This window comes from Penicillium robsamsonii, assembly GCF_028829455.1.
Source record: "Penicillium robsamsonii strain IBT 29466 chromosome Unknown utg000002l_segment0_segment0, whole genome shotgun sequence".
In the NCBI taxonomy this organism is placed as follows: Eukaryota; Fungi; Ascomycota; class Eurotiomycetes; order Eurotiales; family Aspergillaceae; genus Penicillium; species Penicillium robsamsonii.
The window spans coordinates 2,626,281-2,638,666 of NW_026643220.1; the positions used below are offsets into that span (position 1 = coordinate 2,626,281).

General features: G+C 46.8%; 5 protein-coding genes across 5 annotated transcripts; 3 read left to right on the forward strand and 2 right to left on the reverse strand.

The window, feature by feature from the left end:
- Positions 1-1,155: 1,155 nt before the first annotated feature.
- On the forward strand, positions 1,156-1,545 carry N7447_004249 (uncharacterized protein; the record flags this gene model as incomplete). The annotated part of the gene is made up of 1 exon (XM_057228524.1): positions 1,156-1,545. One exon carries the CDS (start codon positions 1,156-1,158, stop codon positions 1,543-1,545), a length of 390 nt encoding a protein of 129 aa, XP_057087865.1.
- A 339-nt stretch (positions 1,546-1,884) lies between these two features.
- N7447_004250 (Haloacid dehalogenase type II) lies at positions 1,885-2,595 on the forward strand (the record flags this gene model as incomplete). The annotated part of the gene is made up of 1 exon (XM_057228525.1): positions 1,885-2,595. One exon carries the CDS (start codon positions 1,885-1,887, stop codon positions 2,593-2,595), a length of 711 nt encoding a protein of 236 aa, XP_057087866.1.
- Positions 2,596-3,856: 1,261 nt separating this feature from the next.
- Positions 3,857-8,034, reverse strand: N7447_004251 (ABC transporter B family protein; the record flags this gene model as incomplete). Its single annotated transcript, XM_057228526.1, has 7 exons — positions 3,857-3,960; positions 4,011-4,258; positions 4,353-5,660; positions 5,720-6,127; positions 6,175-6,610; positions 6,661-7,762; positions 7,813-8,034. The coding sequence occupies 7 exons, from the start codon at positions 8,032-8,034 to the stop codon at positions 3,857-3,859; spliced, it is 3,828 nt and encodes a 1,275-aa protein (XP_057087867.1).
- Positions 8,035-8,669: 635 nt separating this feature from the next.
- N7447_004252 (Peptidase S33 tripeptidyl aminopeptidase-like C-terminal) lies at positions 8,670-9,214 on the forward strand (the record flags this gene model as incomplete). The annotated part of the gene is made up of 2 exons (XM_057228527.1): positions 8,670-8,688; positions 8,730-9,214. 2 exons carry the CDS (start codon positions 8,670-8,672, stop codon positions 9,212-9,214), a joined length of 504 nt encoding a protein of 167 aa, XP_057087868.1.
- An 819-nt stretch (positions 9,215-10,033) lies between these two features.
- Positions 10,034-10,951, reverse strand: N7447_004253 (NmrA-like family protein; the record flags this gene model as incomplete). The annotated part of the gene is made up of 1 exon (XM_057228528.1): positions 10,034-10,951. One exon carries the CDS (start codon positions 10,949-10,951, stop codon positions 10,034-10,036), a length of 918 nt encoding a protein of 305 aa, XP_057087869.1.
- Positions 10,952-12,386: the final 1,435 nt, after the last annotated feature.

Below are 12,386 nucleotides of genomic sequence, written 5' to 3' on the forward strand. Positions count from 1 at the left end.
ACAAAGCCCTGACAAAATCCCAACTACTATAATAATAGGAGCATATCGTACGCATTCCAATTTCAACTACCAGGATGCCTTTGTCCGTCTGAACATCCAAAAATAAGAGTTAGAAGCGGAACTCTTCTAGCAAAGGGACCCTTTCCCTCCGCCAAACCGCAATCCATCCGGTGACAGACCAAAGGCCCATCAAATATGGCACAAGAAGGTATGTTCATCCACAACGGCATCTACACCGATGAAAGATGTCGCATCCGCGGACCGATAGTATGGGTAAACGTATTCATCGCAACTCCAGAAAACCGCAATAAAACAGACGCAGAATTTATGGATCTAGTAGCTGAGACCATTCACGCGAGAATTGCTAAGAAAACACCACATTTCAGTGTCTCAGTTACCCCCGAGCCCATGCACCATAGAGTCATGGGGTTTTTGTCGTTACCGGCCCGTGGAAATTATTGGGCTTTTGCCCGATTTAGGGATTTGTATCTTGATGCTTTTCTGAGGGATGCATTGGAGTTGGCGCTTTTTTATCAGGCCGAATGTGCGGCGGGAAATATTGAGATTGACCGGGAGAGACTGTTTCGGCTTTTTCATTTGAGGTCGGACGCTTTTTAGAGGATCTCATTGAGATAGATTGGGTTATTTGATACTTTGGTAGGGTGTAGACAAAGAATGGAACCGACGCATATGACCTTGAGTCTGAGAAGTGAAAGATTGAGGGTCTTTGTTCCTTATTCTGGTATATTCCAGGGCTAATCTGACAAGAAAGAGCTTTCTAAAACGATAGCTACTTGACTATTTGGCCATTTGATGAGCTTATCTCTTTGATGTCGAGGCCTAAGAAAGAAAGATATAATTTGTCAACTTGATTCCTATAATTGGTACGAAATGAGAAGACTCGATAAAGCTGTTGTCAAATGATCCTTTGTTCTATCAAGGGCTCATGCAGCCCACTTATGTATAATAGCTCTGTCTCAGTGGCAAGTATTTAAACACCATCACCTCCTACACCCACGTACGACGGCCGCTTGGAGAAAAAGTACGAGAAAAAGCACACTCCTTCTTGTCTCACTCCCTGTTCCACAGAGAACAAATGAACTCGCACTACACCCAATCCTAAACACATTCCCATAATCAATAAACAAAACCACGATGTCTACACGAACCGCGTTCAGAACTCGCATCGGAGATGTACCCGTTGCCGACGGCCCATCCGGTGACCAGGTTGTGTGGGTCACAGTGTACTTTGACCCTGATGAGGCCAAGTTTAACAATCTAGAGCTGGTCCGCCTTATGATATACCGCGTTGTAAACCGACAGGTTACAGTCAACGAGTCACCCATGCACCACAGGTGGTCACACTGCCTATCGGTCCGGGTTGCTGGGGACCTCCCTGACGAGGATGCAATTTATGAAGTGGCTGAAGCGATGTGTGATTACTTTTATGAGAAGGTTAAATCTGGAGAGTTTGTCATTAATCGCACATATATTCTTCGTAGAAGATCCCGGGACCTGGCAAGTCTCGGGCCTTCATTGTATTGACCGCGGTATATGCGGTCTTTGGTAAATATTGATACATTGTGCATTTACTTTGCTCTTGTTAATATATTTGTGGTTGATATTTGAAGTCAATATCTCAAAATTTACTGCATCTTCTTTTCAGTAGGATATATGAACCTGCGAATTGTAGGTTATGAGCAAAGAGAATGAAAAAGAGAAATAGGTAGTATACCTGAGCTGGGGAGATGAAGCATTTGGATTTCTAATCCGAGCCTTCCCCGCTGCCTGCAAGAGGATCAGATCTACATGTCAGCTTACTCAAAACTCCTTCGTTCTTCGTAAAGCTTACTTCTAACATCATACCAAGCACCAGATACAACAATGTCTCAACCAAAAATCAAAGCAGTCTTTTTCGACTTCATGGGAACATGCCTCGACTGGCACAGCAGCGTAGTGCAAGCCCTACCCACCGCAATACCAAAAGATGAAGCATCAAAGTTTGCACTGGAATGGCGCAGACGATATTTCCTAGAGAACAGCAAACGTGTCAGCGAAAACCTCCACCCAGAAGACATCGATATTACCCTTGCCCGCACTCTGGAAGCCCTCCTCGACCAGTCACCGGATCACAAACCGCACTTTGAAGCCGAGATCAACAAGAAAATCATCAAAGCATGGCATTCACAGAAAGCATGGCCTGAAGTTTCCGATGCAATCAAGATTCTTCGCCAAGATCTCGGGTTGGAAGTCTTCGTCCATGCAAACGGGACGACACGGCTCCAGTTGGACTTGACTCGATCTTCTGGATTGGAGTTCAACATGCTGTTTTCTAGTCAGTTGCTGGGTGCCTATAAGCCTCGCCCGGAGGCTTATAAGAAGGGGCTGGAGCTTGTGAAACTTCGGCCTGAGGAGGTGGTGCTGGTTGCGGCGCATGCATATGATCTGCGGGGTGCGCAGGCGTGTGGGTTGAGGACTGTTTATATTCATCGGTGGACTGATGATATCGATGAGAATATGGAGGTGGTGAAAAATGAGTTTGATGTGTTCTTGGAGAACATGGATGACCTTGCTGGTGCCATTCGGGGGTTGTGAGTGATGAATGGGTGGATCTGAAGATCCTTGAATGTTGTGTGACTCAAATTAAATTGTTTAAATCTAGTATGCTACATTGAAAGATGCAAGCTAAGCCGAGCAGAGTATACCTCGTTAACATGTAAGCATTAGAATGGGCGCTACTGCGTAAATCCACCCAACTGGCATCTATCTTTACCTGAACTATCGACCTAAGACAATAGCTTCCTCCATAAGGCTTAGAGAGGTCAGGGGCGAGAAGGAATTCAGCAAAATAGCAAAAGAGAACACATTTGAGGCTTGATTCTGGTGAGATCGGCACCAGCTTTCAGGGCTCCTCCAAATGGCATTGCCACACAGAGGGCCTCCAATGGCGGCGACAATGGTGGCGTAGGATAGTGTACAGTACCCGTAGACAAAAACCCTTATTGTTCAGTCTTTGCTTCGACCATGACGGATACCCTTGTTCCTCACATCATGTCGCCACTTCTGGGAGCTTCACTGGGGCCCCGGATATTGGCGAATTTCGCGCAATCCATAAGGCCAAGATATGACCTCGCCAAGGCGCAGCTGGACCGGACAGCTCGACTGCCAAGACCACCAAGACTGCCAAGACTGCTTGATTCAAGCAACCCTCGCCGAATACCTGTCGATAACGCCTTTTATGATGTGAACGCATTATTTCCTGGAAGCTTATTCTTGGCTTGTTTTCCTCCGAGTCACTCGGGTTATCTGAGTCGTCGCTTGACGATACATCAAGTAAGAGATATCGTAGCACCCATGATTTCTGAAGTCTATCTGAATACTTAGAGAAACAGCCTACGGCTGTCACTACTATGGTTCCGGTCCATCGAGAAATCCATGCGCTGTAGAGCGCCAATGCCAAAAGACACAATAGGTCGGCACCTAGTAGCACCGAGACAAGGATAATCCCTGCCCGTGAGATTTGCGGGACTTGCTGATCGGTACCCATGGCGTATTCTATGTAAAGAGACCCAGAAGGATCATTCGTCATCAGGCAGGTGTCCAGAGCTGCGGACTTGAATACATATTAGATGGGTGACCTGGGGTCAACATGTGGTTTCAGAGGTATAAACAGTTAAAAAGAACTCCCTCAGCCGTAGATATTATGTATATAGAATCCATTGAGGCTGCAACGGTTTAGGAGAGATCTTCAGAACACCGATCTAAATATACATGTACTAGATTTCTAATTTATTTTGTGACATATGTTTATTTTTCAAGATTACATCCCTCTATTATTAGATCACAGTTTCTAGTCCTACCTCTCCAAGCTCTGCAACTTCACCAACTCAAAATACCTCCCCCCCAGCTCCATCAACTCTTGATGCGTCCCCTGTTCCACAACTTTGCCCTCATGCAACACTATATGAGTTAGTCTCTATACTTCGTTAAATGGGATATTTGTTTCTTACCATAAATGCAATCGGCCTTCTGCACTGTGCTTATCCGATGTGCAACGGCGACTGTCGTCCGGCCATGAGCCGCCGCATTCAGAGCGTCCTGAACAACCTTTTCAGACTCCGAATCGAGCGCAGAAGTTGCCTCGTCTAGAAGGAGGATACGCGGATCTCGAAGAAGCGCTCGCGCAATGGCTATTCGTTGTTGCTGCCCGCCAGAGAGCATACCACCCCTCGCCCCTATCACTGTCGAGATGCCGTCACTGAGCTGAGGATTAGTAGACATTCGTTTCCATGCAACCAAGAAATAAAGAGAGGAAAGGCTAGAGTAGGGTGGAGGGGGAAGAAGCGGCTCACGGCAGAGATTGGATGAAGTCGTAGATATTGGCATCTTTGCATGCTTTGGTGATTTTCTCCTCGGAAACATCCTCATCGTTGGTACCTAGGGTGATATTCTCCCTAATTGTTCCTTGGTACAGTGTCGGCTCTTGACTAACTAGAGCAAGGTGACTCCTGTAGCTCTTGACATTCAAGTTCGAAATGTCTTTCCCATCAACCAATATCTTTCCCGCTTCAGGGTCAAAGAACCGCTCCAGCAAAGCAATGATCGTGCTTTTGCCACATCCACTCGCTCCTACAAGGCCGATATATTGTCCCGGCTGAACACTCAAGCTCAGATTGTTGATAACCACCCTTTCTGGTCTGTTAGGGTATCGAAAATAAATATTTTGCATCTCCAAGCCACCATCCATTTTCGTTAACAGCTCGCCAGATTCTTGACGAGCATCAATGTTGACAGGTCGGTCCAACAACGTTTTGATATCCTGGGCTGCCTGGCGGGATTTGCTAATATCTGGCGCGAAAGAGAAAATAGCTCCGGCACTGAATGAGCCTACGATAACAGCTGCATAAGCGATGAAGAACTGCACCATAGAATAGCCTTCGTGGATGATTAGACTTCCGCCATACCAGAAAGCTAGCGCAATGCAGAGAAAATTGGCTGACTGTGAGGCTGAATAGAACGTTGATGACTTGAGCGTTGAAACGACCGACTTTTGTCGCTGCGCTTCCAATATGCTGTGATACTCTTGTTGTACATGGCTTTCGAGATTTAGCGATGCGACCGTCTTGATGGCAGAACTTGCCTCACAGGCATAATTAGCTGAAGCTGCATAAGCCGCCTTTGACTGTCGAGCCATATCCCCGAGAATTTTGAGTCGGACGAGACCACAAGTAAGAACAATTGGAATCGTTGCGGTACAAACGAGTCCCAGCTTCCAGCCTATCGCAATCGATACAGCTATGCCAGCAACCAAAGTTGTTGAAACAATGAAGATGGAGCCTAGTGTCACACCACTCATTCCGGCAAGGTTGGTCGCATCCGTGGACAACGAGGATGTAAGGGAACCGGCTGAGAAAGCAGGGTTGTCGAACATGAAGATATCCTGATGGAGCATTGCTCTGAAAGAATGATCTCTGGCACGATGAATGAGGCGCTCAGAGCAGTACGCGAAACAGAGACCCGATGCTCCCCAGCCTAGGAATGCAGTACCTCCCAACATCAGATACATCAAACTCCAGAAGTTGACATCATGCCGTAACTTGCCATACATATCAGGTGGTAACGACAGTGCTGCGATTGTCTTGCCATAGAATACAGCCTGGCTAAGGGAATGGTCAGCACCAATATTCTGCACCATGTGTGGAATTGTGTGAATAATTACGTAGGATTTCCAGCACCTGTGATGATTGAAAAAAATAGACCCCACACCATGGTAAGCGTTTCTTCCTTATTGAAGTTGGCGATGAACTTGATCAACTCCCATAAGGAATATTCGCGGTCAGTCTTCCCCTTGGAATATCTCTCGCTGTCTTTGGAGCCTCGGTGCTGCCCCATCTCGTACGTGTACTTGGACTCATCGAGATCATCTTTCAAGTCAGGGAGCTCATCTGCCTCCAGAGCAGACTTTGTCTCACTTATAATGATACTCCTCTCCGTTGTCATCCGCTGTTTCTCCACTAACTCGTAATACATCGATCGTTTCTCAAGTAGGTCGTTGTGGGTTCCTTGCTCAACGACGCGTCCATGAGACATGACGACAATATTTCCTGCCGCTGTGATAGTGGATAATCTGAATCGTAATTAGGTCCCGTCTCTGAGACTAATTGAGACACATACCGGTGACTGATTGTAATCGTTGTCCGGCCTTCAGCGGCAACATCAAGCGCCGCCTGTACCAGCCGCTCGGCCTGAGCATCTAGAGCCGAGGTAGCCTCATCCAGCAGCAAGACCTTTGGATTGCTAATAATAGCCCGTGCAATGGCAATTCGCTGTTTTTGTCCACCCGAAAGTAATGAGCCCTTCTCACCAACACTGGTGTGGAATCCGCCCGGCAAGGCGGAAATGAAATCAAAACAGTTCGCTTTCTTTGCGGCGTCAAAAATAAGGGTTTCTACCTCAATATAAGGCGAGTTTTCGTGTTCAGTGCCTATCAGACCAAATCTAATATTTTCGAATACTGTTGTGGCGAAGAGTGTGGGCTGTTGTGTGACGATTGCTATTTGTTGGCGTAACCATTGCAAGTTTAGAGACGTGATATCGTGGCCATCGAGCACTATTGGGCAATCCTTAGCGTGGTTCATTTTTCACAGAAAGGAGACTCACATATTTCGCCACTTATTGGTTCGTAAAACCTTTCAATCAGACCTGCCAATGTACTCTTTCCACAGCCAGAAGCACCGACAATGGCGGTCGTCTTTCCAGCTGGAAATAGAAGACTTACCCCATCTAAAGTCAGAACATCTGGTCTAGAAGGGTAAACATGGCGAATGTTCTTCAGTTCTATCGTCCCAGACACAGCTTGTAGCTTGCTCCCTGTGGAAGACGATGGATCTATCGGTGAGTTCCTAGACACGGTTGCAAGAATCTTCCCTGTTGCTGCGATACCGGTTGCAAAGGCTTGGAAATTGGGTGCTATGTTACCAAAAGTGAAGGCTCCAGTCAGGACAGCAAGAAGAATGGTTACCAGAGCTCCCAATTCGACATCGCCAACAACAAGATAACGAGACCCTTGCCAAAATGTCAGTCCATAAGTCCAGAATATGACACCGTTCATGATAGCCATCATGGCCGCAAGCGCAATGCGACTTTTAAGGCCATATGCCTCTGCCTTGGCAAGAAATTTCTGGTACCGATCGGCCAGCTTATCTTGGATCCCAAATGCAGTAACGTGTCGGATTGAACTGATAGCCTCCTCGGCGGCTGTCGATCCGTCTGCATATGCCGACAAAGACATATGGGTATACTTGACCATAAATGAAGAGCATATACTCATCGATCCGGTTTCTGCCACGATTGCAGATATCAGGATGAGAGCCATGCGCCAGCTTTTGACGAAGCTGATGATGAAAGCCGTTCCGAAATTGGAACACGAGTACAGGGTCAGAGAAAGCTTGCCCGTCAAGGAATCTTGGATCAGATTCATATCGGCCGTGATTCTGGTTGTTATTTCTCCGGCGCCTAGAACATCGAAAAATGCTATATTTTGTCGTAGGATAGCGGCGAGATATTTCTCTCGGAGCCGTTGGGTTATATTTTCTCCTCCGATCATGAACCCGGCTGTAGAGATATATACCGAGACAAACTGCCCGATAGCAACGTATACATAATACAGGGCGAACTTTGCAACCAGGGATGAGAGTTGAGAGCCGGAAAATGATCCCAAGAAGAACTCCTTGAATCCTTGGGCCAAGCCCCCTAGAAAGAGCTGTATAAAAATTAGCTTGGGAGATCGGGTATGTATGGAGAGCAGCTCACAAAAGATATGGGTTGAAGTGCCCCTCCAATTATCGCTGCAATTGAGCTGATGACCAGGACAAATAGTTCATAGGTTGTTGTACATGAATACATAAGCCCTAAGCGACTGATCTGCGACTCTTCCGGAGTGTGGATTTGGCGCTTGAGAATCTCTTTCTCGTCATCTTTCAACTGCAAGCTTGGCGCCACAGTGGAGGGATAGCCTGCCCATTCCTTTGTCATTTTGATGGTATGGCCCTCCCGAACATGATTCTGTAGTGAAAATGGTGCCTTAGAAGGGACACGAGGATGAACATTAAGTATTGTTTCGTTCCATCTCTATATTTGTCTAGCCAATCATAAGCGACAGTCACTGGCTGGTAATAGTGACTCATGTCGACTAATATCACACCCCTGTATATTTCGTCCTATCATACCTCAGAAACTTGCAGGATTGGGAGGAATTGCCAATGCGCTGTATGTGCAATCTGCTCGTCAAAGCCATCCGTAACCTCAGACTTTCAGAACCCCCAAATAATACTTTGGATAAAGTTGGGGTCATTAGAGATATGGTTCTTCTAGAATGGATTGAAAGTCATAAATAGCCCGTCTCGCCTTAATGGGGTCGAATGGCGTTTGCGCTTGACAATGCTTACTACACCCTAGAGCCCTAGAGCCTCTTTTCTTCCTCAATATTAGCCCGTTCACTCACAGCTCTAGAGTAGGTAGTCACATGAAATCACCTTTACTTACGTGCTGACTGCAACATTAAATCATTGTATAGGGGTTTTAATCTCAAACACTCCCGCTTGGACAGGGATCCCCTTCCCTAGGGACTTTGTGATGGAGAAAGGAAACCCCATTTCTACTCACCGATCATGGCCCTGGAAAAATATCGTCTGGATGTACGGAATATGTCAAGGATCATTATCCCTTAGGCGGCTTCTGCTGGACTGCTCTCGATAATGCCACAGATGCATGGCGCGACGGCTCTTTAGGGGAATATATCAAGGCTGGTCCAAAGTTGTGCGCATTGGCCGATCCTAGTCCCAACCAGGACGGCCCCGTTACTCTCGCACAGCTGGAAGCACGTATGACCCAACTACTTGAGTCGCTCAAAGCTCGCCCACAATCTACATACATGGATTTAGCCGGTTCTTCTCTGATCACTTACGCAGCGCTCATAGAAAAGGTTCTCTATCGGGCGATACATATCCCGATGGAATGGTCAGACGGGGCACAAATGCTCTATGAGCTCGAGGCATGGAATGCCACTCTGGCAGCCAAGTCCCTAGACCTCTCGTGGAGCGAACATTCCGAGAAGCCGCCATATTCCCATGTCCCGCCTTCCAGCGAACTCGAACTTCTCGTGATCTGTTCCGATCCGTATGATGCGCCCTTTTCAGAAGGACTTGACTGGTAGGATCGGTTGTAGGCGACCATGCCCACCCAGAGCTGGATAACTGGCACTTCCCGCTTCTTTGAAGTTCTACTTTGTCGATATTATAATACCTATTGGGCTCCTCCTTCGGAGGTGTATCGTGGCGATCTCAAAAACACTCTCAAGACACATGTCCTGCTTATCGCTTCCCCGTATGACCTTGCAACCCCGTTGCGCAATGGAAGAAGGCTACTAGCGCAGATGGGAGAGAATGCATTGTTTATTATTAATCATGCTTATTGGCATAGCTCTATACATGACAGATCAGATTGTACGGGTCGAGTTGCTAAAGCTTGAATTCTACATGGGACTCTTCCTGACGAACACGAGATACAGTGTTACTCCAATGAGAAGACTTGTATTCGTGGTCTTGCTGGCGACAAATGAGGAATTAAGAAGAGCAGGAGGAGATCCCGTCGTCGATCTGCCGGTGTAAAGTTTAGATCGGGAAAATATAGGGTGGCCAAGCGAACATCCTTTGTGTGATCCATTATAAAAATGAAACAAATCCAGTAGAACTATGTACCGTTGTTCTAGGGCCTAACGCTACGCCACTACAATAGACCGATTCATTTTAGCAGCCTATACTCGGCACTAGAGGGCTTCCCAATCCACATGATCATCCGGTAAATCTGTCTCTCCTGGTTCACTTATTGATCAATCTGAGATTACTAGGGGGTCTTGGCTCGAAGCAAAGCCAGACATATCGGTCTCCGCCTCCTCTTGACGGTCGGTGATAAGTACAAAACGCGAGACAGGATAATTCCACAAGTTCGATGTCGCACCTCGACTTCAATATCATCACGCACTGAATAGATCCTTGTTTGCAGCCACCCACTCCTCAAAACCAGTAGAAGGCGCTCCAGTGTAAAGCTGCACATTCTGAACACCCCCGCCATAATGAACAAGCGGGACATTCGCATCCTCATCATTTCCGAATCTGCGAATCATATACTGCGCCAGCGGCTTAGGAAGACCGTGGCTGAGGTGCTGCTCCAAAGCTTCTTCTGCGTTAATAGTTGTAATCTTAACATTCTTGCCCAGAACCTTCGCAATAGTGTGAATGGCATCTGACATCGAGATGACCTGAGGACCGTAGAGGTAGACCTTTCGTTGTCCATTCTTCGGTCCCTGGGCAAGGATAGTTCCGCTGACACGACCCATATCAATAGGTGTGACGCAATCGACCATGAGGTTCGGTGTATAAAGCTTCACCTCCCCAGCTGCAATATCACTCTTGTTATGCAGCATGTTTGTGGCGAAAAAACCAGGACGCACGGCAACATAGTTTTCAGGTCCGAAGATCTCGTCAAGGTTGATTTCCACCTGTGCGTGGATGTAAGGGATTACGTCACTTGGGTCAACGTCTTTGGCCTCGCCCGAGATGGTGTAGCTGCTCAGGAACACGACAAACTCAATTCCAGCGGATTTCAAAGCTTCAAGAGTAGATTTCATGTGGTCTGGAGAGCCGAAGTTGGCATAGATGAAGGCGCGCTTGGCTCCGGATTTCGTGATAGCCGCAGCGACGGAATCGGCGTCTGTCAGGTCGGCTTGGATCCTTTTGAAACCTCCAGCTTGCTCTTGATCCGAGCTCAGACCTGGAATAGTTTTCTTCGGATCGCGCATAGCTAGGACAACCTTGGCTCCATGCTCTTGGGCACTGCGGGCTGCGACGGAACCGATGTTGCCGGTCGGCCCAAATACAATAACGGTCGACATATTGTAAATTCTGAATTGAATGTCAATCTTGATAAAATGAAAGATGCTATTTTGCTTTGGCCAGTGGCTGCTTTTATAAGTGGGAGGTGAGACGACTGTCTCGCCCGTCTCACTTCGGGCTTTAGCTAACTCCGTGCCCGACCCAAAGCGCAGTCCATATAGCTCCGCTCTCCGAGCCGATGCCCGTGATGGAAGTTTGCACCAGGTTGTCTGTAGAAGTTCCTGTTTGGACTACTAGAAAGGCCCAGAAGGAGAGGGGGAGAGGTGTAGAGGAGACTCACAGAAATCTGACTGTATGAAAAGTATGGTATGAAATGAGTATACGGAACTCTCTGTATTCCTGTATACGCACTCCTTACAATTTATATGGAGCCTTGATTATTTAATCAAAACAATAGAGCATTCATAACTCCTTTGGTATGCTTGGCGGTATGCTTGGCGTAGCATATCACCTGTGCATTGTACCGGGTATGCAGACTCGGTATTTGCCAGAGACGAATCTCCGGACGATCTACCCATAGTTATGAGGGCTGTCGGCGTAGTGACGCCGGTATACCGGAGGATTTATTAATCCTACATGTTTTGTAATTTATGTTATGTATTAAAGCTCCATATAAATTGCCAGGAGAGTCAATACAGAAATACAGAGAATTAAACCCCATCAATTAGACCCCTATATTAGACAGTACACAGTGTGCTGACAAGCGTCTGATGCCTAAGGCCTTCACTTTTCGCCACTTATAAGGAAGGGGTGTTACGCACAAGAAACTGGTCTCGGTTAGGGTAGAAGGGTTCCACGTTCTACTGCCTTCGATCCGTTCACTCAACCGTACTACTGCCTACACTGTAAGCATTACAGTAACAGTAATAGGCCATACTGCAGGATGCGTTCTTTCCTGCGTGATTGCACAATTCGTCGTTCATACCACACAGCTCTGGTCTGCTCTTTTGATACCCAATGAGACGAGGAGCGCAACCCCCGGGGCTGTTGACACGTCTACCACCGAGGCCGGCATATCTACCTAGATAGAAAACTGGCAGCCTTTTGAAGGAAAACATATTTATATCTATGTATATATCGCCATTCATTGTGATAATCTGAAATAACAACATCTGAAACCAGGAAAATGGCCTCGCAATCGAACCTCCCAATGTTGACTTCTAGGCTACTACAAATATATATATCTTCCTTATCAAAAAGGCCTAGCATCATAACTGTTACCTTTCATACTGATAAACTGGCTGCAACTAATTGCGCTATAATAGATCTTGTTACTTAACTACCCAATCAGTATTACCATTCTATGAGAGATGCCCCTGGAAATACTTTGCTAGCAAGGCTTTGGAGGACTACCGGTGCTAGGGATATTGCATAACATCCTTTTACGTATGAACTGATTCAGCCATGATACTACTATGTAGATATAAATGCCAT